The sequence below is a fragment of the Chiloscyllium plagiosum genome, chromosome 1, assembly GCF_004010195.1.
Source record: "Chiloscyllium plagiosum isolate BGI_BamShark_2017 chromosome 1, ASM401019v2, whole genome shotgun sequence".
NCBI lineage: Eukaryota > Metazoa > Chordata > Chondrichthyes > Orectolobiformes > Hemiscylliidae > Chiloscyllium > Chiloscyllium plagiosum.
The window spans coordinates 129932066-129956590 of record NC_057710.1 but is presented as its reverse complement, the minus strand read 5'-3'; the positions used below and the strand labels follow the sequence as shown (position 1 = coordinate 129956590).

The 24525-nt window shown below is 42.6% G+C and overlaps 1 protein-coding gene across 2 annotated transcripts in view; it reads left to right on the top strand.

Annotated features, from left to right (window-relative positions):
• Nucleotides 1-16814: 16814 nt before the first annotated feature.
• The window catches only part of mettl14 (methyltransferase 14, N6-adenosine-methyltransferase subun), a 64333-nt gene continuing 56622 nt past the window's right edge, over nucleotides 16815-24525 (top strand). Inside the window, exon 1 of one of the 2 annotated variants that reach the window (XM_043696782.1) lies at nucleotides 16815-16985. In XM_043696782.1, coding sequence (XP_043552717.1) covers nucleotides 16920-16985 — 66 coding nt within the window. In that variant the 5' untranslated portion in view covers nucleotides 16815-16919. The remainder of the gene's footprint in view (nucleotides 16986-24525) is intronic. The other variant, XM_043696790.1, reaches the window with a different exon arrangement.

Below are 24525 nucleotides of genomic sequence, written 5' to 3'. Positions count from 1 at the left end.
ACCTCCTTTATTGGGGCCCTCTTGTGGTTCAGTGGTAGCATTCCTACTCTTGGACCAGGAAGCCCAGTTACTTTCTAGCATCTGCAGTCCTCACTATCTCCCAGTTTCAAGTTCAACTTGCTCCGGAGGTGTGCAATAACATCACAGTGCAAAAAGGTGGCTTGGAGGATCTGTTACTTCAGGGTGACCTTAATACGTTCATAGTGAGAAAAGATCTTAATTGTAAAGATCAACAATGAAGATAAGAAAAAGAAATAATTAGAAGCCACTTTAAGGTGTGGTTAATTCATCCCTTAACAATAACTACATGGTAGGACAGTACATACAGAAAGACATAATGGGAATTTATGAGAAAGGTATTGTGATATTATGGGCAATTTTAAATTACATGTAGATTGGATGAATCAAAGCAACAAAAATAGCCTGGAAAATGAGATCATAAGAGTATATTCAGGGCAATTTCTTAGGGCAGCACATTCTAGAGCCTACCAGAGTTCAATCTGTTCTGGACACAGTAATGTGCAATGGGCCATGTCCTCACATAATAGAATAGAATATCCTTTATTGTCATGTATGCTCAATTGCAGGAATACAATGAAAACTTTACAATGTCACCTGTCATGATACAAAGTACCTAGGTACAAATCTTAGATACAAAAAGAGGAATAAAAGAGAAAAGAATTCTCATTAACTTACAGTGACTCATAGTATAAGTTAGAAATAAAACAGAGTTAAAAGGATAAACATTACAGTCAGATATACCAGTTATAGATAAACATTACTTGCAGTAGCTCAGTGTAGGGGCTTCCACATGTGGTCTGATCGGCGTCACAAGCCATTGACTGCCAGTGCCAGACCCCAGTCCAGCTCCCAGCTGCTCTAGGCTACTGCACTCCAGCTCTCAGCCACTCCACACTGCTCCAAGTCTCCAGCATGCTTCACTTCAACTCTCAGCTGCTGCAAGGGAAGCTTTCTTATCAGAAAAAAAGCCCACTTTAAACTCTTAGAAAACTAAAGAGAGAAGAAAAAAAGGGAGGAAAGAAAGTGGACATGTTGACAAGCCCTGAGCTGAGGAACTGGAATGCTGCCTACTCCATTTCTGCCATCTTGTAGTAAAGAAGTCTGCATTTTGAAGTAACCATAACATGATTGAATTTATAGACTCAATGTGAAGATGTGTTAGATTGAAGTGTGGATCTAATGCTGATAGGTTAAATAAAAAATTAACCCAGTTGTAAGGGTATGAAAACTCTGTGAGTTAAAGTGATGTGGAAAATAAATATAAAAGTAGGACAGTACTAATACAGCACCAAAAATCTAAAGAGATATTTCACAACTTTCAGCAAAGGCATATTCCATTGAGGATAAAAGACACTACAAGAAGAATATATTATCCATGGTTATCTAAGGCAGTTAAGGCTAGTAATAAATTCAAATACAGTTCCATAAAAGTTAACAGTAGATAAGAAGATTGGAGAGACCTTATCAAAAAACAATTGAATGGTAAAAAAAATTAAGGAAGAAATTGGAAAATGAAAACTACAAATACAAAACAGAAGGTGAGAGTTTCTACAAGTGCATAATAAGGTACAGGTAAAGTGGATGTGGGGCCCTCTAAAGAATGAATGTAGGAATTTAATAAGGAGAAATAAAGGAGAAATAAAGAAATGGAGTATGAGTAGAGCAAACATTTTGTGTCTGGCTTTACTGTAGAGGACAACAAGCAAAATCCCAGAAGTACTAGTAAACTGAAAAAAATGAAACAAGGACAGTCACTTTTAACAACTATAATCACCAAGGAAAGGGTATTGAGAAAATTATGAGATCTAAAAACTCTACAGGACTTGAGGCCTGCATCTTAGGCTCTTAAGAGAAGTAGCTGTAAAGATAGTAGACGCATTGTGATTTTCACAAAATGGACATAATCTCCTCTATTCAGATAAGAAGGGGGAAAACAAAACAGGAAATAATAGGCAAATTAACCTAACATCTATTACAGGGTAAATACACAAGTCTATAGAATCTATAGATACCATTTAGAAAGTCATTAAATGATCATACAATGTGAACTTTGGTTTTGAGGTAAGAATATCATGTTTAATTAATTGATTAGAGTTTTTTGTGGAAGTAATAAGCAAAATGGATAAAACGGAAACTAAAAATGAGGAGTCCTTAGTTTTCCAAATGGCATTTGATGAGGTACATCATCAAAGATTATTATGTAAACAAGTGGGTAAAATATTCGGATGGATAGAGGATTGGTTAGTTACCAGGAAACTGAGAGTAGGGATAAATGGACCACTATTGGTTATAAAGTTGTAACTAATGGAATGTCACAGGAATCAGTGCTGGGTCATCAACTATTTATAATTAATATCAATGACATGAATGAAAGGACAGCATGTTTAGCTGCTAAATTTACTGCTAATACAAAGACAAAAAGGAGAAAAAAGTTGTGAAGAAGATATCAGAAGTTTGCAAAGGATGTCTGGTCCTTACCGCCCTTCTTAAACAGTGGCACCACGTTTGCCAACCTCCAGTCTTCCGGCACCTCCCCTGTGACTACCGATGATACAAATACCTCAGCAAAAGGCCCAGCAATCACTTCTCTAGCTTCCCACAAAGTTCTCAGGTACACCTGATCAGGTCCTGGGGATTTATCCACCTTTACCCGTTTCAAGACATCCAGCACTTCCTCCTCTGTAATATGGACATATTGTAAGATGTCACCATCTATTTCCCGACAATCTATATCTTCCATATCCTTTTCCACAGTAAATACTGATGCAAAATACTCATTTAGTATCTCCCCCATTTTCTGCGGCTCCACACAAAGGCCGCCTTGCTGATCTTTCAGGGGAGGAAGGTCTAGATTGGACTGGTGCTGGAAAAGCACAGTAGGTCAGGCAGCATCTGAGGAGCAGGAAAATCAGGCAAAAGCCCTTCATCAGGGCTTTTGCCTGAAACGTCGATTTTCCTACTCCTTGGATGCTGCCTGACCTGCTGTGCTTTTCCAGCACCACTCTAATCTAGACTCTGGTTTCCAGCATCTGCAGTCCTTGTTTTTACCTTGCTGATCTTTGAGGGCCCTATTCTCTCCCTAGTTTCCCTTTTGTCCTTAATGTATTTGTAAAAATCCTTTGGATTCTCCTTAATTGTATTTGCCAAAGCTATCTCATGTCCCCTTTTTGCCCTCCTGATTTCCCTCTTAAGTACACTCCTACTTCCTTTATACTCTTCTAAGGATTCACTCGATTTATCCTGTCTATACCTTAAATATGCTTCCTTCTTTTTCTTAACCAAACCCTCAATTTCTTTAGTCATCCAGCATTCCCTATACCTACCAGCCTTTCCTTTCATCCTGACAGGAACATACTTTCTCCGGATTCTTGTTATCTCATTTCTGAAGGCGTCCCATTTTCCAGCTCTTTACCTTCGAACATCTGCCTCCAATCAACTTTCGAAAGTTCTTGCCTAATACCGTCAGTTACCTGTCCTGCCTTATTTCCCAAGAGTAGGTCAAGTTTTGCACCTTCTCTACTAGGTACATCCACATACTGAATCAGAAAATTGTCTTGTATGCACTTAACAAATTCCACTCCATCTAAATCTTTATCACTATGGCAGTCCCAGTCTATGTTTGGAAAGTTAAAATCCTCTACCATAACCACCCTATTATTCTTACAGATAGCTGAGATCTCCTTACAAGTTTGTTTCTCAATTTCCCTCTGACTATTAGGAGGTCTATAATACAATCCCAATAAGGTTATCATCATTTTTTTACTTCTCAGTTCCAACCAAATAACTTCCCTGGATGTATTTCCGGGAATATCCTCCCTCAGCACAGCTGTAATGCTATCCCTTATCAAAAATGCCACTTCCCCTCCTCTCTTGCCTCCCTTTCTATCCTTCCTGTAGCATTTGTATCCTGGAACATTAAGCTGCCAGTCCTGCCCATCCTTGAGCCATGTTTCTGTAATTGCTATGATATCCCAGTCCCATGTTCCTAACTATGGTCTGAGTTCATCTGCCTTCCCTGTTAGGCCTCTTGCATTGAAATAAATGCAGTTTAATTTATTAGCCCTACCTTATCCGTGCCTGCCTTGACTTTTGACTCGCTTCTGTTCTCAACTCTACCAGTCTCAGATTGATCTCTTTCCTCACTATCTCCCTGGGTCCCACACCCCACCTTACTAGTTTAAATCCTCCCAAGCAGTTCTAGCAAATTTCGCTGCCAGTATATTAGTCCCCTTCCAATTTAGGTGCAATCTGTCCTTCTTGTACAGGTCACTTCTACCCCAAAAGAGATTCCAATGATCCAAAAATGTGAATCCTTCTCCCAAACACCAGCTCCCCAGCCATGCATTCATATGCTCCATCCTCCTATTTCTGCCATCACTAGCTTGTAGTACTGGGAATAATCCAGATATTACTACCCTTGAAGACCTCCTTTTTAAATTTCTGCCTAACTCTCTGTATTCTCCCTTCAGAATCTCAACCTTTTCCCTTCCTATATCGTTGGTTCCAATGTGGACAATGACCTCTTGCTAGCCCCTCTCCCCCGTGAGAACATTCTGCACCCTCTCTGTGGCATCCTTGATCCTGGCACTAGGGAAGCAACACACCATTCTGCTTTTTCCCTGCTGGCCACAGAAACATCTGTCTATACTCAGACTAGTGAATCCCCTAACACAATTGATCTCTTGGAAGCCGACATACCCCTCGTTGCATTAGAGCCAGTCTCAACACCAGAAAATTGGCTGTTCGTGCTACATTCCCCTGAGAATCCATCATCCCGCTACATTTTCCAAAACAGCATACCTGTTTGAAATGGGTATATCCACAAAAGACTCCTGTTTTAGGTGCCTATCTCGCTTACCCTTCCTGGAGTTAACTCATCTCTGTGACTGTATCTGAGACTTTCCCCCCTTTCTATAATTCCCCCCTTTCTATAATCACATAATCTTGCTGTTGCAAATTCCTCATCGCTTCTATCTGTCTCTCCAACCGATCCACTCGATCTGATAAGATTCGCATCCACCAGATATAATCCGCAGTAACCCTTAAACTCTCTTTAAACTTCCACATCCGACAAGAAGTACATATCACTGTATTAAAGCCCATTTTTGCTCCTTCACAATCTATAGACCCAGAAAATAACACCATCTTATTCCTCTACAAAACACTGCCCCAGATTAAATTAATAGTTATGGCTTATATTTTAAGTTTAAACAAGAGACTTATCTCCAAAAACATATAATCAAGAAAGAACCCACTCTACTCACTACTGCAGCCTTTCTATTGGGCAGATTTAAAATAACGATTAACTTATCTACTTCTGTGTTGTGAACTTTGCCCAAACACGTTCCTCCAAGATTGGTTGTGAAATTCACAGTTTGTTACCTTTCCCAGACGCACTCCAATGTCCAGCTATACGTGAATTCAAAACAGCAAAGGCAGTAACTGTGCAGGTTCCCTCTCTCTCCTGCACTGTCCTCACCATGTGATTCCTTTGTCTGTTCTTCTCCCTTTTAAAACTGCTGTTGTTTTGACTTTTTTTTCCAAAGTTCCAAAACAATGCAACAGCATATAACCGAGTAATTGCTGCTCCTGGAATTTGAGGAAATCACCTCCAGCAACTAAAATACCTCAAAAAAAGGAGGAGCTGTTACAGCCAGAAGTTTTTCCCATCTTCCATCTTGGATTACCCAGAATCCTTTGATTTCTTGGAGGGAATCCTGAGAGACATGATGTACATGCATTTGGGAAGGCAAGGACTCATTAGGGATAGTCAACATGATTTTGTGCGTGTGAAATCATGTCTCACAAACTTGATTGAGTTTTTTGAAGAAGTAATAAAGAGGATTGATGAGGGCAGAGGAGTAAATGTGATCTATATGGACTTCAGTAAGCGTTCAACAAGGTTCCCTGTGGGAGACTGGTTAGCAAGGTTAGATCTCACAGAATACAGGGAGAACTCACCATTTGGATACAGAACTGGCTGAAAGGTAGAAGACAGAGGGTGATGGTGGAGGGTTGTTTTTCAGACTGGAGGCCTGTGACCAGTGGAGTGCCACAAGGATCGGTGCTGGGTCCACTACTTTTCATCATTTATATAAATGATTTGGATGTGAGCATAAGAGGTATTGTTAATACGTTTGCAGATGACACCAAAATTGGAGGTGTAGTAGACAGAGAAGAAGATTACCTCAGATTACAATGGGATCTTGATCAGATGGGCCAATGGGCAGGGAAGTGGCAGATGGAGTTTAATTCAGATAAATGCGAGGTGCTGCATTTTGGGAAAGCAAATCTTAGCAGGACTTATACACTTAATGGTAAGGTCCTAGGGAGTGTTGCTGAACAAAGAGACCTTGGAGTGCAGGTTCATAGCTCCTTGAAAGTGGAATCGCAGGTAGATAGGATAGTGAAGAAAGCATTTGGTGTGCTTTCCTTTATTGGTCAGAGTATTGAGTACAGGAGTTGGGAGGTCATGTTGCGGCTGTACAGGACATTGGTTAGACCACTGTTGGAATATTGCATGCAATTCTGGTTTCCTTCCTCTCAGAAAGATGTTGTGAAACTTGAAAGAATTCAGAAAAGATTTGAAGGATGTTGCCGGGGTTGGAGGATTTGAGCTATAAAGAGAGGCTGAACAGGTTGGGGCTTTTTTCCCTGGACCATCGGAGGCTGAGGGGTGACCTTATAGAGGTTTATAAAATTATGAGGGGCATGGGTAGGATAAATAGACAAAGTCTTTTCCCTGGGGTCAGGGAGTCCAGAACTAGAGGGCATAGGTTTAGGGTGAGAGGGGAAAGATATAAAAGAGACCTAAGGGGTAACCTTTTCACACAGAGGGTGGTACGTGTATGGAATGAGCTGCCCAGAGGAAGTCGTGGAGGCTGGTACAATTGCAACATTTAAGAGGAATTTGGATGGGTATATGAATAGGAAGGGTTTGGAGGGATATGGGTCAGGTGCTGGCAGGTGGGACTACATTTGGATATCTGGTCGGGTTGGATGGGTTGGACTGAAGGGTCTGATTCCATTTCTATGACTCTATGACTCTATGACAGTTTATGAGACCCACTGAAATATAGATTACTGGAGGGTGCATACTTTATGTTAGAATGCCAGCAATGGGCAAGGCAACAAAACTGCTGCTCATGTTATCTATTAACATAAAAATATTTATCCTATGTAGAAACTGATTGTATTGTTTGTACACAGTGATACTCTGACAGTGAAGAAGATGGAATCCAGGACTATTTGCAGTATAAGGCTGCTACCTGAATTTAAAAACAATCATGTTTTTCCAGGGTAACAATTTTGTCTATTGCAGCAGACAATACAGCAGTATTAGTTTCAATTAAATTTAAACAAATGCATAGCTCAGAGATTTACTAGCGTACATCATCTGTTTTCAATGGTCTCTGCTTAAAAACATGTTTCATGGAAACATTCTCGCCTATTCCTGCTCATAAGATACACCAACATGTACGGGCAAAACAGATCCAGAAATAAAATTTCAAATAATGCTGACTTGTTTTCCCCTTCCAAGTTTCTATTATTTAGTTGATATTGAGGAGGTGTTCACACATAAACAGGATAAACTGTTTCAAAAATTGGACAATTGCAGGATTTCTCTAATTTGAGTTAGGAGCCTAAATAACAAATCATTTAGGAAACTTACATTAAAAGTTAGAGGTGGTTATTAATCATCTAACTTTTTACTTCTGGCTTATGATAATTACTTCTGCAGCAGCTTGTACTCCCCATTGGCTGTATATATTAATATCATTGCACAATGATTGGTATCACCGATATCATTTATATCATGACCTATCTGCTCTGCATAAGTTAAGTACACGTATATTATTTCCTCTACCTCATGATAATTGAGTTTCATATTAGGAATGTGTCCCTGCGTGCCATGTATGCCATTCTGAAATCTGAAGCGTCTTTGCAGCACAAAAGAATGGGTGCTGCAGTGCCCATGTATGTTACCGAGAACTGTATAAATTAAGCTGAACACAGGCAATTCATGAGTGCTTAGGAAATTCTCTGCCCTGATTGTAAAAATGGAGTAATGTCCACAATTTAACAAAACTGCACATGAAGTAAATGTCTGAATTGAAATCTCTCCATTTAGAGAAAAAGATCAAAATCAAACACATGCATTTGTACTGTAGGTCTATACCTGTATCACTTAATTGTAAACCAATGGTTATCCAGGATAAAATCAAGTTCTTGATACCTTTAAACCAAGCTGCAACCATGTGTTTAACCAGGATGAGAATATGAGAATAAAGATAAAATTGGAAAATGCATTTTCTAAGTGTAAATATCATCTATCCATGCTTTCCATTAAAAAAAACTTTAGCAGCCAAGTTAATGAAACCACTGTTGAGGGCTTTTTGCCAGCTAAGGGATATTGGGAATAGACATGCTGCTATTTTTACAAGAGTGCATGATTCACAATGGAGCCCACATGTCTATTTGGCATTGATGTATCTCAGTTGTATTGGATGTTGGGCCAAGCTCTGGTATCAAGTACAGGCCAAATTAGATCCTAACAGAATGTGAACTATTTAGTGTTTCAAGTTGCATAAACAACATCTTACAACAGAAAACTTTGATCACATGTTTATTCAATTCATAATGTCATTAAAAAAAAATCACTTATAACTGCATAATTTATAACTGATATAGTTTTAGTTTTAATAAATTGATTCTAAGTTCAACCTATACAGTGTTCAACATTTCACTGTTACACTGGGGAAGGAAAGCCTACAGTGTCCCTGAAACTGGGCATAGTCTGTTATTAATGCATCCCCATTCATTGTGTTCTGGGGAGGGTATTAAATTGGTGCTTCCTTCTGTTTTATCTGATAGCTGTATCAAATCAACACAACCCTATAGACTCTTTGACTGCATACATTAGCAGGAAACTCAGTACTGCGAGTAGCTAACTTTGGTATTTTGCAGAATGCACAAGAATGGGTGAGAAAGTGTGCATTAGTTTTGTCAGAAAATAGACTGGAAACATTCCTTGTAGCAGTGGAAAAAGAGGAGGAGTGCTGGAGGCCCTCCAAGAGTCAATGAGAAAATTGTAGCTTTATATGTTAATGCCAAAATATTGATGGAAGAGATTTAGTGATTTGAAATGAGGTGTCAAGGTGAGTGGGTTCATCTCAAATCCCAAGCTCTCCTAGATCCTCCACATGCCTGTCCACTGGTGAAATCAGTACACCCTTATCATGCCAACATTCTTTATCAATCAGAACTCAATTCTCGATCATATGCTTTACTCACTCTCAAGCTCAGTTGTAAGCCTCAGATCCACAACTTACAGGTTGTATATACCCTGAGTTATTCAACGAAAATAGCCACACCAACTAAACAGATTGCATGACACTAACTGACACGCTTTTTATAGAAGAAGGTTGTGTATGACAACAGGCAGCAGCCAAGAACTGGAGGAGGACAAGTATGCCGTATGTTATGGTGCTGATTCTGAAAGTCCTGCTTTTCGTCCTCACTCTCTACCTTTTACCAGCTTGTGCTACTCTACATTATCTCTTTTCATTTTGCCAATATCCTAAACTGCAAAATAAAGCCTTATCAGACCATCCATCATGAGAAGCCATTCTCAACAAAAGCCTTTAATTTGATTAAAACGTACTTCAGCATCAATCAGACCACTCACCAATTATTATTAAATCATTAGTCATAGATAAGATGCAAAAATACATGCAACTGCATCATCCAGCGAAAGAAATAGTCCAGCAATTGGCCTGGAAGAAGCTCATAATTGCTTTAAGTTGCCTTGGTCATGAATTTCGTGTGCGAGTCAACATTTTGATCAGCTGTCCAAGATTGTGTCAATGTATAAGCTGGATCCCATTGCCTGAAAATGATAGTATTAGAGATAAGTTAACATTGATTAACATTACAACCTGTTACTTTGCTTACTGTTGACAGTTGTTAATTGTATGTATGTGTACATATAGCTCATCTACCAAGATATTATCCATTGCATAGGCATCTGGGCCACATTCAAGTGATAATAGGCCAGGAGAGCCTAAAAAACATCATATAGCCAACATACACCTTACATATCTCAGTAATATGAAAGGCAAATGCAATGTTGGCCTTTATTTTGAAAGAAATGGAGTGTAAAAGTAGGGAGATTTTGCTGGAAAAAAACTATCCAAGGCACAAGTCAGACCACCGCTGAAAAATTGTGAACAGTTTTGAGCCCCTTATCTAAGGGAGGATATGCTGACATTGAAGGCAGTCCTGAGAAAATTCACATGGCTGATATCAGGTATGAAGTGACTAACCTATGAGGAGAGGCTGAAGAATTTGGGCCAATATTCAGAATTTAAAAGAATGAGAGGTGTCATTATTGAAACATACAAAATTCCTAGGAGACTTGTTAGGGCAGATATGGAAAGGTTGTTTCTCTTGTGGGAGAGTCTAGGCCCAGAGGACATAATTTCAGAATCTCAGGCTTACAGATTTAAAGGGAGGAATTGCTTCTCTAACCAAATGAATCTGTGGAATTCTTTCTCACAGAGGACAAATAATTAAGTCAGTAAGAGAATAAAGGGTTTTGGGGAAAAGGTGGGAGTTGAGAATTATCAAATATCCATGATCTCATTGAAAGGCAGGGCAGATTTGATGGGCTGAATGGCCAGTTTCTCCCTTTGCTTCTACATCTTATGCTCTTGTAAAGACCAATCCTTAGAATGACTGCAGGTTGCAAACTATCCACTGTCCCTGATAAGGTACTGTGGTTGGGGTGTTCTCAGCACTGCCTTCAGCCAACATTCTGCATCAAAGTTGCAAAGGGTCAGAAAATAAAATGTCACTCAAAGAATAACAGACATACAAATAGTGATCTATTTATATTTTACCAGAATATTGAGGTTAGAAGAGCAAGTGCCGTTGTACAGTTGCTTGACAAAATGGTTTACTGGTGTCAAGAAACAGGCTAAACAATGTTGTTATTATGTTACTTTGACACCGCCTGGTCTCCTGTGTGAGATAACAATAAACAAGTTACACCCTCAATGTTCTCTGTGTGATATAAGAAATCCTTTGGAGATAAGAGTTAAATCCATTGGGCCATGAACTTAAAAAAAAGCAACCACGGCAGTATTTTACAATGGGAGAATTTAACAAAGTACTCAGCAAAAAAATATGAAATAGCTTTAAAAACAGAAATTTGGTTGATGGTCTAGGTAAATAATTAACTGTGGGAGTGTAAGTGTTTTATTCATTCAAGACACAACACGAATGTTGATTTAACATTTTAAGCTATCTATTTTAGATGATGTTTGTGATGCATGATGCACATGGAATGTAAAACTGTACAAGTTCGTCACTGGTTTGTTAAACAAGAAGCTTCATTTTTGAGTATATGTGAAAGTTTCCAAGTTTTCTTTTAACAAATTGTAATCTTTATCTTGGAATTTCCTTTTATATTTGGTATTGGTAAACAAAAGGGACTTGCATGGCTCAGAGCTCAATGCGATGACTGTGCAACAGCATATCCCTGATTTCACTGTTTTCAGGAGCAGTGCAGAATTCCATATGGAGTAAGGCTGTCAGCTACTGTGACAAACCAGACGTGAGAGAGGTTGATAAAATGGGCAGGGATCTCTCAAAGATATAGGTGATATATCTAGACTCCAAATATATGACATTCTGCATTATGTAGGGTACGTGCTCATTGTTACAGGAGTGGAGCAAAGAAGTTGCACTGAGAACAAACTTATTACGGTTCAATTGTGGTAAGGCTAATAGCGTACAGAGAAATAACAAAAGTTAAATTGGAAGACAAAAAAGGCAGTGGCCAGAGTGAATCCAGGGAGAGCAATTGCAAACAAAACTTTTTTTTTGACATGGTTCTCACATTTAATTGGCTTGTGATAGCCATGTGGCTGATAATACCACTTTGATCCATAGATCCATTCATTTGTAAAACAATATACCTTTTGATATCATATAGAATAACACAAAGACATTTTTATTCAGATTTGTGACTCTTGACTCACAGCCTGTGGATTCTATGCTTTACTCCTACTGACAGAATCTTTATGATGGTGGTTATTTACTTATAAAAAGAACAAAAGACAGCTTGAGTATATCCCACATCAGTGTGGTGCCGGAAAAGCACAGCAGGTCAGGCAGCACCCAAGGAGCAGGAAAATCGATGTTTTGGGCAAAAGCCCTTCATCAGGAATGAGGACTTTTGCCTGAATCATCGATTTTCCTGCTCTCGGATGCTGCCTGACCTGCTGTGCTTTTCTGGCGCCACACTCTGGACTCCAATCTCCAGCATCTGCAGTACTTACTTTCACCTATATCCCACGTCATGTATGCTCCACATATCATAAGCCAAGCTCCTCATCTCACTACAACTATTCTTCTAACTTCTATGTTGCACCCAACTTTTTTTACGTCATTTCCTCCACCTCAAAACAGACCCCACTACCAAGGATATATTTCCCTCCCCTCCCCTATCAGCGTTCTGGAAAGACCACTCCCTCCACGACTCCCTCGTCAGGTCCACACCCCCCACCAACCCAACCTCCCTCCCGGCACCTTCCCCTGCAACTGCAAGAAATGCAAAACTTGCGCCCACACCTCCCCCCTCACTTCTCTCCAAGGCCCCAGGGATCCTTCCATATCTGTCACAAATTCACCTGCACCTCCACACACATCGTTTACTGCATCCACTGCACCTGATGTGGCCTCCTCTACATTGGGAGACAGGCCGCCTACTTGCGGAATGTTTCAGAGAACACCTCTGGGACACCCGCACCAACCAACCCAACCGCCCGTGGCTGAACACTTTAACTCCCCCTCCCACTCTGCCAAGGACATGCAGGTCCTTGGCCTCCTCCATCATGGTCAGATCATGGCAACACGACGCCTAGAGGAAGAGCGCCTCATCTTCCTCCTAGGAACCCTCCAACCACAAGGGATGAATGCAGATTTCTCCAACTTCCTCATTTCCCTCCCCCCACCTTATTTCAGTCCCAACCCTCGGACTCAGCACCGCCTTCTTGACCTGCAATCTTCTTCCCGATCTCTCTGCCCCCACTCCCTCTCCGGCCTATCACCCTCACCTTAACCTCCTTCCACCTATCGCATTCCCAACACCTCTCCTCCAAGTCCCTCATCCCTACCTTTTATCTTAGCCTGCTTGGCACACCTTCCTCATTCCTAAAGAAGGGCTAATGCCCGAAATGTCAATTCTCCTGCTCCTTGGATGCTGCCTGACCTGCTGTGCTTTTCCAGCAACACATTTTTCAGCTCTGATCTCCAGCATCTGCGGTCCTCACTTTCTCCTACTTAAGATAATTGTAAGGTAATGAAAAATGAAATGTGTTGTATCCATGCTGGTTGTTGAAAGAGAGGTCCTCACTTTTTATTCATTACCCTGGAAGTTTCTTACCCTCAAATGAATGCATATATAAAGTTTTTGAAAATTTCATTTGAATCCGGTTTGCATGAAATTTTCAGATGAACTTTTTCACATCTTTGCCACTATATGTGAAAATATTATCCTCTTTCTTTTAGCTCATTTGGAAATTATACTAAGTTCACCACAGTCACCATACTGGGAAGGTTTTATTTCTCTCAATTTTAAGAAGCCTCTCATCATCTTGAAAACCCCTTAGATTTTAAATCATCTCAATTCCAAGGTGAATAATCATAACTGTAACAAGCTCTTCTCAAAATCAAAGGCCTTCATCATTACTCACAACCCGAGAAACCTTCTGTGTACCCTTTTTAAGGCCTTTGCATCTTTCTTGAGGTGGGGTGTCCAGAATCATCCCCAATGTACCAGGTGAGGTCTAACCAGGATTTTATTAAGATCCACAATTATTTATTTGCTGTGGTATGCTATGCCTTTATTTACAAGGCCAAATAATTGTGCTTCCTAACCACTATAAAATCAAATGCTTCCAACTTAAATTGGGAAATTGGGAAAATGATCACATCCTTGCCCTTACAGCATCTATGCCAGGTCACAGATCCATACAGATTCGCCCCGCCCACATAAACGTTGCCCCGCCCACACAGGCGCAGACCCGCCCACATAGTCGCATGGCCGCCCATGCAGACACGGCCCGCCCACATTTACGTAGCCACACCTACATTTACACAGTCCCGCCCACATATACTCAGCACCGCACACAAATAAGGTTCAAAATCACACAACACCAGGTTATAGTCCAGTAGGTTTATTTGGAAGTACTCGTTTTCGGAGCTTTGTGCCTTCATCAGGTTGAGGTTAAGATCATGCTCACAGAATTTATCGCCAAAGGAGTCCACTGTCATGGACATGTGAAACAGTAAACAATCTTAGATTAAAACTTTCATCTTTTATAATGGAATATGCTGGTTTCTGTTCTTTGATAGGTAAATCCCAGAACTTATTTTAAATTACATTCTCAAGTTATGATTTGGAGGTGCGAGTGTTGGACTGGGGTGGACAAAGTTAAAAATCACACAACACCAGGTTATAGTCCCAACAGCTTTATTTGGAAGCATTGGCTTTCAGAGCGTTACTCCTTCCTCAAGTTAGATCAGCTTTTTAAACAATAGGTGTGAAGTCTGTCTGTGTCCCAATTCTATGTCAGATTGACAAACCCTCTGTATAGTTTTACAGTCAGGTGAATTGGCTATGCTAAATTGCCCGTGGTGTTAGATGCATCATTCAGGGGGAAATGAATCTGGGTGGGTTACTCTTTGGAGGGTCGGTGTGGACTGGCTGGGCCGAAGGGCCTGTTTCCACGCTGTAGGGAATCTAATCTAAAAAATATCTACATGAATATTCATGCGGTTTTTGAGCAAAGTAAAATGTAATTCTTTAAAAACAAAATCACCCCATTAGCTTATATGTGTGTTTATGTAGGAGCGATAGGTTGAGTGTTCATGTGAGTGTGTGCGTATGGTTGTGAGTGCGCGTGATAGAGTGTGTGTATGTATGTGTGTGTAAGCTTGGTGAAGTGTGTGTGTGAGTGTGATGGGGCATGTGTGAGAGGGTCCGTGTGTTGGTGTGAGTGTGGGTGGTGTATGTGTGTGCACATGAGAGAGAGTTTGTGTGTGAGGGAGGGTCTGCATGGGGGTGTCAGTATGTAGAAGTGTGTGTGTGCTTGTGTGTGTCTGAGAGAGAGTTTGTCATGCAGTGGGGTCACCTGTAATGTGACTTGAACCCAAGGGTACCGAACTTTGTTATCAGCTTCTGCTCAGCCACTCTGCTTTGTTGCTTGTCCCGAACTCTGCCTTGGAGGATGGTCACCCAAAGGTCCAAGGTCGAATGTCCCGGACTGCTGAAGTGTTCCCCGACTGGGAGGGAACACTCCTGCCTGGTGATTGTTGTGTGGTTTGCATTCATCTGTAGCGTCTGCTCAGTCTCGCCAATGTACCATGCCTCAGGGCATCCTTACCTGCAGCATAAGAGATAGACCATGTTGGGCGAATCACATAAGTACTTGCCACATACATGCATACACATACCCTGCACACACACACACACACACACGTAGCCAAGCTTATGCACACACACACATACACACACACTCTGTCACGTGCACTCACCCACACGCACACACTCACATGCACATTCAATCTGTCGCTCGACATAACACACATCTAAGCTTATGGGGTGAATTTGTTTTTGCAGAATTACATTTTAATTACACAATTACATACACCTTTGCTCAAAAACAGCATGACTTCATGTAAAGCTATACACAGGGTTTGTTAATCTGACATAGCATTGGGACACAGACAGACTTCACACCTATTGTTTAAAAAGCTGATCTAACTTGAGGAAGGAGTAACGCTCTGAAAGCTAGTGCTTCCAAATAAACCTGTTGGACTATAACCTGGAATGAATTTTAACTGTGTCCACCCCAGTCCAACACTGACATGTTGCGCACTGGTTAGCACTACTGCTTCACAGTGCCAGTGGCCTGGGTTTGATCCCTGCCTTGGGTGACTGTGTGGAGTTTGCCCATTCTCCCTGTGTCTGTGTGGGTTTCCTCTGGGTGCTCTGGTTTCCTCCCACAATCCAGAGATGTGCGGGTTAGGTGAATTGGCCATGATAAATTGCCCATACTGTTAGGTGCATTAGTCAGGGGTAAATAAAGGGGAATGGGTCTAGGTGGGTTACTCTTTGGAGAGTCGGTGTGGACTTGTTAGGCCGAAGGGCCTGTTTTCATACTGTAGGGAATCTAATCTAATCTATAAAAGCTTCCAAATTATAACTTGTGAATATAATTTGAAAGAAGATCTAGGATGTACGCATCAAAGAACAAAAACCAGCATATCCCATTATAAAAGATGGAAGTTTTAATCTAAGATTGTTTACTGTTTCACATCTCCATGACACTAGACTCCTTTGGCTATAAATTCTATGAACATGATCTGAACCTCCACAACTACCTGAAGAAGTAGTGGCCCACAGAAAGCTAGGGCTTCCAAAGAAGCCTGTTGGACTATAACCTGGCGTTATGTGATTTTTAGCTTTGTCCACCCCAGCCCAACACGGACATCGACCTCCAAGGCATGTCGCCCACATGTAAGTCAGCTCCGCCCACACAGACATAGCCCCGCCCACATATAATGCTAACCCCGCCCACATATGCATGCAACCGCCCGCACAGGCATAGTCCCGCCCACATATATGATAACCCCGCCCACACACGCATGCCCCGCCCACAGACGCTGCTCGCCCCGGTGTAGTCCTGCCCCTTGCTTTCCCGGCCACAGACGCACCGCCTCATGTTGTCACGTGACAGCCGCGCTCCGTGGGAAGTGATGCAGTGACTTGGTCGCGCGGAGGGAAGGTCAGATCCGGTGGCGGGGTGGAGTGAACGGGAATACCGAGGATGGACAGCCGTTTGCAGGAGATCCGCGAACGGCAGAAAGTGCGGCGGCAGCTATTAGCTCAACAGGTGAGAGCCATTGCCTTCACACCCCCGGAGGCAGTGTTTCCGGGCGGAGCTTAGGCCGAGCGCCTGGTTTAAAAGGAGCGGTCAGTGAGGCCCCGCAGCCTGGGCCAGTTTAGGAACATCTTGAGGCCAGTACAGGGAGGCCGTTCATTCCATCGTGTGTGTACTAGATCTCCAAAAGAGCAATTCAGTTGCCTCCTTTATCCTCCCTGTAACCCTGCACATAACCGTCCTTCTCCCGTTTTGTAAGTTTCAGTTGAACGTGCCCTTAGGTACATGTGACAATATTAAACTTCAGTACAGTGAAAAGTTTTGTTATGTGTGCAAGTACAGCAGATCATAACATGGAAAGGCACCATGATCATAGGGTGATTGCACAGAGCGAGGCATACAAATTTATGGCTGTAAAGGAGGGTGTACAAAAAGCAAGGTCAATGTGAGATTTTATATTTGAGAGGTCCATTTTAATACCAGCAGGGACGATGCTTTTCTTGGCGGTATGTGTTTTTAAGCTTTTGAATCATCTGCCTGATGGAAGAGGTTGGAGGAGAGTGTAACCAGGGTAGGAGGGGAGTTTGATGATGTTGGCTTCCTTTCTGCAGCATTGAGAGACATAGATGGAGTTAATGGATGGAAGTCGGGGTCAAGAGTGTGGTGCAGGAAAAGCACAGCAGGTCAGGCAGCATCCATGGAGCAGGAGAATCGATGTGCTCCTCAGATGCTGCCTGACCTGCTGTGGTGCTGGAAAAGCACCCTTTCAACTTTGATCTGCAGCATCGGCAGTCCTCACTTTCTCCTCAATGGATGGAAAGTTGGCTTGCATGATGGTCTAGGCTGTGTTCATGACTCTCAGTAGTTTCTAATGGTTCCAGGCAGAGCAGCTGCCATACCAAGCCATGATTCATCCAGATAGAATGCTTTCCGTGGTGATGGTTAGGATCCTTATGGACGTGCTGAATTCGTTTAACCTCCTGAGGAAGAATAGGTGTTGTTTTGATGCCTTGAAAGTCACATGAAGTTGGATGTCCAGGACAGTTTGTTGGTTATTGTTACTCTTAGGAACTTGATGTAGTTGACCAGCTCCATTGATGTAGACAGGGATGTGTCCTCTACCTTGCTTCCTGAAATTAGAGTCATAGAGATGTACAGCATGGAAACAGATTCTTCAATCCAACTTGTCCATGCTGACCAGCTATCCCAACCCAATATTGTACCACCTGCCAGTACCCGGCGCATGTCCCTCCAAACTCTTCCTATTCATATAGACAAAAGTGAAGACTGCATTCCTGATGAAAGGCTTTTGCCCGAAACGTCGATTTTCCTGCTCCTCGGATGCTGCCTGACCTGCTGTGCTTTTCCAGCACCACTCTGATCTAAACCCTTCCTATTCATATACCCATCCAGGTGCCTTTTAAAAGTTGCAATTGTACCAGCATTCACTGCTTCCTATGGCAGCTCATTCCATACATGTACCGCCCTCTGTGTGAAAAAGTTGCCCCATAGGTCTCTTTTATATCTTTCTCCTCTCACCCTAAACCTATGCGCTCTCGTTCTGGACTCCCTGACCCTAGGGAAAAGACTTTGTCTATTTACCCTAACCATGTCCCTCATAATTTTGTAAACCTCTATAAGGTCCCTCCTCAGCCTCTGATGCTCTAGGGGAAAATAGCCCCAGCCTGTTCAGCCTCTCCCTATAGCTCAAATCCTCCAACCCTGGCAACATCTTTGTAAATCTTTTCTGAACCCTTTCAAGTTTCACTACATCTTTCCGATAGAATGGAGACCAGAATTGCATGCAATATTCCAACAGTGGCCTAACCAATGTCCTGTACAGCTGCAACATGACCTCCCAACTCCTGTACTCAATACTCTGACCAATAAAGGAAAGCATACCAAATGCTTTCTTCACTATCCCATCTACCTTCGATTCCACTTTCAAGGAGCAATGAACCTGCACTCCAAAGTCTCTTTGTTCAGCAACACTCCCTAGGACCTTACCATTAAGTGTATAAGTCCTGCTAAGATTTGCTTTTCCAAAATGCAGCACCTCGCATTTATCTGAATTAAACACCATCTGGCACTTCTCAGTCCATTGGCCCATTTGGTCAAGATCTTTTGTAATCTGAGGTAACCTTCACAGTCCACTACACCTCCAATTTTGGTGTCATTTGCAAACTTACTAACTGTACCTCTTATGCTCGCATCCAAATCATTTATGTAAATGAGAAAAAGTAGAGGACCCAGCACCGATCCTTGTGGCACTCCACTGCTCACAGGCCTCCAGTCTGAAAAACAACCCTCCACCAACACCCTCTGTCTTCTTCCTTTGAGCCAGTTCTGTATCCAAATGGCTAGTTCTCCCTGTATTCCGTGAGATCTAACCTTGCTAATCAGTCTCCCATGGGGAACCTTGTTGAACGCCTTACTGAAATCTATATAGATCACATCTACCACTCTGCCCTCATCAATCGTCTTTTTTACTTCTTCAAAAAACTCAATCAAGTTTGTGAGACCTGATTTCCCGTGTCCACAGCCCTGAAACTGAGACTCCCACAACAAAAACCCGAAGAAACCTTCCCTGGCAGTCAATACACTTTATTGTCGGGACCCAGGTGGACCAGCTCCATTTTCTCCCTCTTTCTCTGGTGACGCCATGCCGTCTCAAAAGTACTTATAATAGGAGGTGTGGGGTCAAAAGTGATAACTTTAAGAAGTGCCAAATTCTAACTTTTTTTTGCTCCGGAGCTTCAGACCTCATGTCTGTAGAGGACCTAAACCCCTTTTTCACTTCACTTTTTACAGGGACTCTAACCCCAATTGAAACCTTTAATCCATAGAAAGCGACTCATTGGTGTGCAAGCGTGCAAATGACCACAAAGATTCCATCACCACCAAGTCTCACGAGACGAGGGGTCGACTGAGTGTTACATTTAGAGAGAGAGAGAGAGAGAGATCAAGGTGAAGCTTACCTTGTGGGCCCACCCGTCTCTCGCAACCAACACTCAGATGAGCACTTATTCAGTCCACCTGGAAACCTGTGTATGTTGGAATCCCACCACTGCCACCATATGTTACGTTCTTTTCCCAAGGTTTTGCACAGAAGATGCTATTTGCACACGCCAACTTCTGAAAACAGTTAAAGTTTATTAAAGCTTGCACACGTTAGATGACGACCTCCTCCTCCCCCCACCCCCTTATACAGGTCAGTTGTTCATGCTCACAGATACTCTGGCCACAGTCACATGCCACTCAAGACAACTTCCAGTCACTCTCTCACAATCACATGCCACTCCAGACAATCCCCAGTCACTCCCTCACAGTCACATGCCACTCAAGACACAATGCAGTGATGACCTCACCTCCAAAAACAATGCAATGTAAATCATCACTAAATGGCCAGATCACGTGTGAATTGTATTTTTTTGTAGCTATAGGGCCGCAGTCAGAATTTCAATTGCAATGTTTTTATTGATTTTGAATAGGTGCTGACGACAATTTAAATCACCCCTGAATAGCAAGGGAATGGTCATGTAAACATCCCACTTTCCACCTATAAGAGAAAGACATACCAAACTACCCCCAGGGCAATCAATTTCTTGCAGGTCAGCAAAGCAAATTAACTCTTTAATATCATACTGGTGTTGAGGATTGTCATGGAGGAGGTGCTATTGCCTGTCTTCTGTGAATACTGTCTGGGTCAGGAAATTAAGATTCCAGGTTAGAATGGTGCTGGAAAAGCACAGCAGTTCAGGCAGCATCCGAGGAGCAGTAAAATTGACGTTTTGGGCAAAAGCCCTTCATCAGGAATACAGGCAGAGAGCCTGAAGGGTGGAGAGATAAGTGAGAGGAGGGTGGGGGTGGGGAGAAAGTTGCATAGAGTACAATAGGTGAGTGGGGGTGGGGATGAAGGTGATAGGTCGGGGGCAGGTGGAGGGTGGAGTGGATAGGTGGAAAAGAAGATAGGCAGGTAGGACAAGTCATGGGGACAGTGCTGAGCTGGAAGTTTGGAACTGGGGTGAGGTGGGGGAAGGGGAAATGAGGAAACTGTTGAAGTCCACATTGATGCCCTGGGATTGAAGTGTTCCGAGGCGGAAGATGAGGCGTTCTTCCTCCAGGCGTCTGGTGGTGAGGGAGCGGCGGTGAAGGAGATCCAGGACCTCCATGTCCTCGGCAGAGTGGGATCGGGAGTTGAAATGTTGGGCCACAGGGTGGTGTGGTTGATTGGTGCGGGTGTCCCAGAGATGTTCCCTAAAGCGCCTTGCTAGGAGGCGTCCAGTCCCCCCAATGTAGAGGAGACCGCATCGGGAGCAACGGATACAATAAGTGATATTGGTGGATGTGCAGGTAAAACTTTGATGGATGTGCAAGGCTCCTTTAGGGTCTTGGATGGAGGTGAGGGAGGAGGTGTGGGCGCAGTTTTTACAGTTCCTGCGGTGGTAGGCGAAGATGCCAGGATGGGAGGGTGGGTTGTAGGGGGGGCGTGGACCTGACCAGGTAGTCACAAAGGGAACAGTCTTAGCGGAAGGTGGAAAGGGGTGGGGAGGGAAATATATCTCTGGTGGTGGGGTGCGTTTGGAGGTAGCAGAAATGTCGGTAGATGATTTGGTTTATGCGAAGGTTGGTAGGGTGGAAGGTAAGCACTAGGGGCATTCTGTCCTTGTTACGGTTGGAGTGGTGGGGTCTGAGGGCGGAGTTGCGGGATGTGGACGAGATGCGTTGGAGGACATCTTTAACCATGTGGGGAAGGGAAATTGCAGTCTCTAAAGAAGGAGGCCATCTGGTGTGTTCTGTGGTGGAACTGGTCCTCCTGGAAGCAGATACAGCGGAGGCAGAGGAATTGGGAATACGGGATGGCACTTTTGCAGGAGGTAGGGTGGGAAGAGGTGTAATCCAGGTAGCTGTGGGAGTCGGTGGGTTTGTAAAAAATGTCGGTGTCAAGACGGTCGTCATTAATGGAGATGGAGAGGTCCTGGAAGGGGAGGGAGGTGTCAGAGATGGTCCAGGTAAATTTAAGGTCAGGGTGGAATGTGTTGGTGAATCAAGGATCCAGGTGCAGAATGCAAAGCAGAGACCAGATCTCAAGAGTTTGGAGATTAGTTTTGTTGGAGGCAGAACTGTGGTCAATAAATAGAAGCCTGACGTAAGTATCCTTATTATGCCACCTGAGTTTGGACTCTTGGGAATATTGCAAGGGTTTTAGGTAAACTTATTTCTAAGGATTGTTTTTAAGATCCTGCTCTTTTTTTAAATAACAATATGTAAATGTAGTGCAACAGCAATAGTTATTTTGCCTGCTAATTTTCCATTACTTCTGATGTGTCCTTCTGTGTGTTGGTATACAGTATTTGAACAGGACTGTCCTCCTATTAAGTATTCGGGTGACTGAGATCACTCTTTAGCATCTGCTATGAACTCTGTTCTCCACCCATTTCCTCCATCTCTCCTGGCAACTGTATGGTGGAACCAGACAGTTACAACTGTGGTTTTGCTTGAAGTTGAGCTTCCAATTCCCTTTCATCATAAAATTTGCCTCCTTCCAGTTCTGTAATATTGTTGATCATCGGTGGCTGTTTTATATCTCAATTTGATTTTGAAGTGCTCTTGAGCATTCTTCCACGTTGTATCTCCAGACATGTTTGGTCGTCCAAAGCTCTGCTGCTCTATTCTGATCTCTTGCTCTGAAATTTGCTCCCTAAATTTCTGATTCTTTCTCTTCCCCTTCATTAATCAATAAACTTAACTCTGACCTCAGCAGTCCTAACCTGAAATTTATCCGTATTATACCACATCTGCCATGAATTTGCTTACTCACTCAGCCTGTCCAAATCTCATTGCAACATCTCTGTATCCACCTCATCCACCATCCTGCAAATTCTGAAATATTAAACTTAAAGTTTCACCTTCAATATACCTTTACATTTTGATTTAAGTGGCCTTGGGCAACTGTCTGTGTGGAATTTGCACATTCTCCCCGTGTCTGCCTGGGTTTCCTCCGGGTGTTCCGGTTTCCTCCCACAGTCCAAAGATGTGCAGGTTAGGTGAATTGGCCATGCTAAATTGCCCATAGGTACAGTAGTCAGAGGGAAATGGGTCTGGGTGGGTTACTCTTCGGAGGGTCGGTGTGAACTTGTTGGGCTGAAAGGCCTGTTTCCACACTGTAGGGAATCTAAAAAATTCCATTGTCTAAATAAATGCTAAATAAAAATTTAGTTTCAGTAATGAGGATTGTGAAACTACCAGATTGGTGCAAAAATCCATTTTGCTCACAGACGTCCTTTTAGGGAAAGAAACCTGTCCTGCAATCTTCTCCAGATGTGACATCAGATCTACCACAATGTGATTGCTTCTTAACTGCACTCTTGAATGGCAAAGCAACCAACTTGTGCTCTATCAACTTAGAATGCAAATCTAACTGGAATCAATCACCCAATGTAGAGTTAGGCATCAGATGTAGAGCCACAAAAGGCACAACTAGTATTTATTATGAGAAGGATAATTTCAAAGAGTACTTTGAAATTAAATAGTGATATCTTGAAAAGTGTCTGTGTTACAGATGAGGTGCTAGAAACACAAAGGTTGATAAATCAGTGGGATCTGATCAGGTGTATCCCAGACCTTTGTGGGAAGCTAGCGAAGTGATTGATGGGTTCCTATTTGTACCATCGATTAGCCACCCTCCAGTCTTCTGGTAATGTGGTGCCATTATTTCAGAAAGGTGGTAAGGAAAAACCAGGGAAGTATGGACTGGTTAGCCAGATGTCAGTGGTGGGTAAGTTGTTGGCGGTTGTGAGGGATGTGATCTGCATATGTTTGGAAAGGCGAGGGCTGATTAGAGATAATCAACATGGCTTTGTGCATGGGAATGCTTGATTGAGTTTCTTGAAGAAGTGACAAAGGAGATTGTTGAAGGCAGGGCAGTGAATGTTGTCTATATGGACTTCAGTGAAGCCTTTGACAAGGTTCTGCGTGGTGGACTTGTTAGCATGGTTAGATCACATGAATCCAGGGAGCGCTAACCATTTGAAGACAAAATTGGCTTGAAGATAGGTGACAGAGGGAGATGGTAAACGGTAGTTCATCAGACTGGAGGCCCATGACCAGAGGTGTGCTGCAAAGATCGGTGCAGGGTCCACTGCTTTCTATCATTTATATAAATGATTTGGATGTTTGTATGGGACGAATGGTTAATAATTTTGCAGAGAAAGTATATTACTGTTAGGGTGAAAGGGAAGGCTGGTAGGTATAGGGAATGCTGGATGACTAAAGAAATTGAGGGTTCGGTTAAGAAAAAGAAGGAAGCATATGTAAGGTATATGATTCCTGAAGAAGGGCTTATGCCCGAAACATCGATTCTCCTGCTCCTTGGATGCTGCCTGACCTGCTGCGCTTTTCCAGCAACACATTTTCAGCTCTGATCTCCAGCATCTGCAGTCCTCACTTTCTCCTCATATATAAGGTATAGACAGGATAGATCGAGTGAATCCTTAGAAGAGTATAAAGGCAGTAGGAGTATACTTAAGAGGGAAATCAGGAGGGCAAAAAG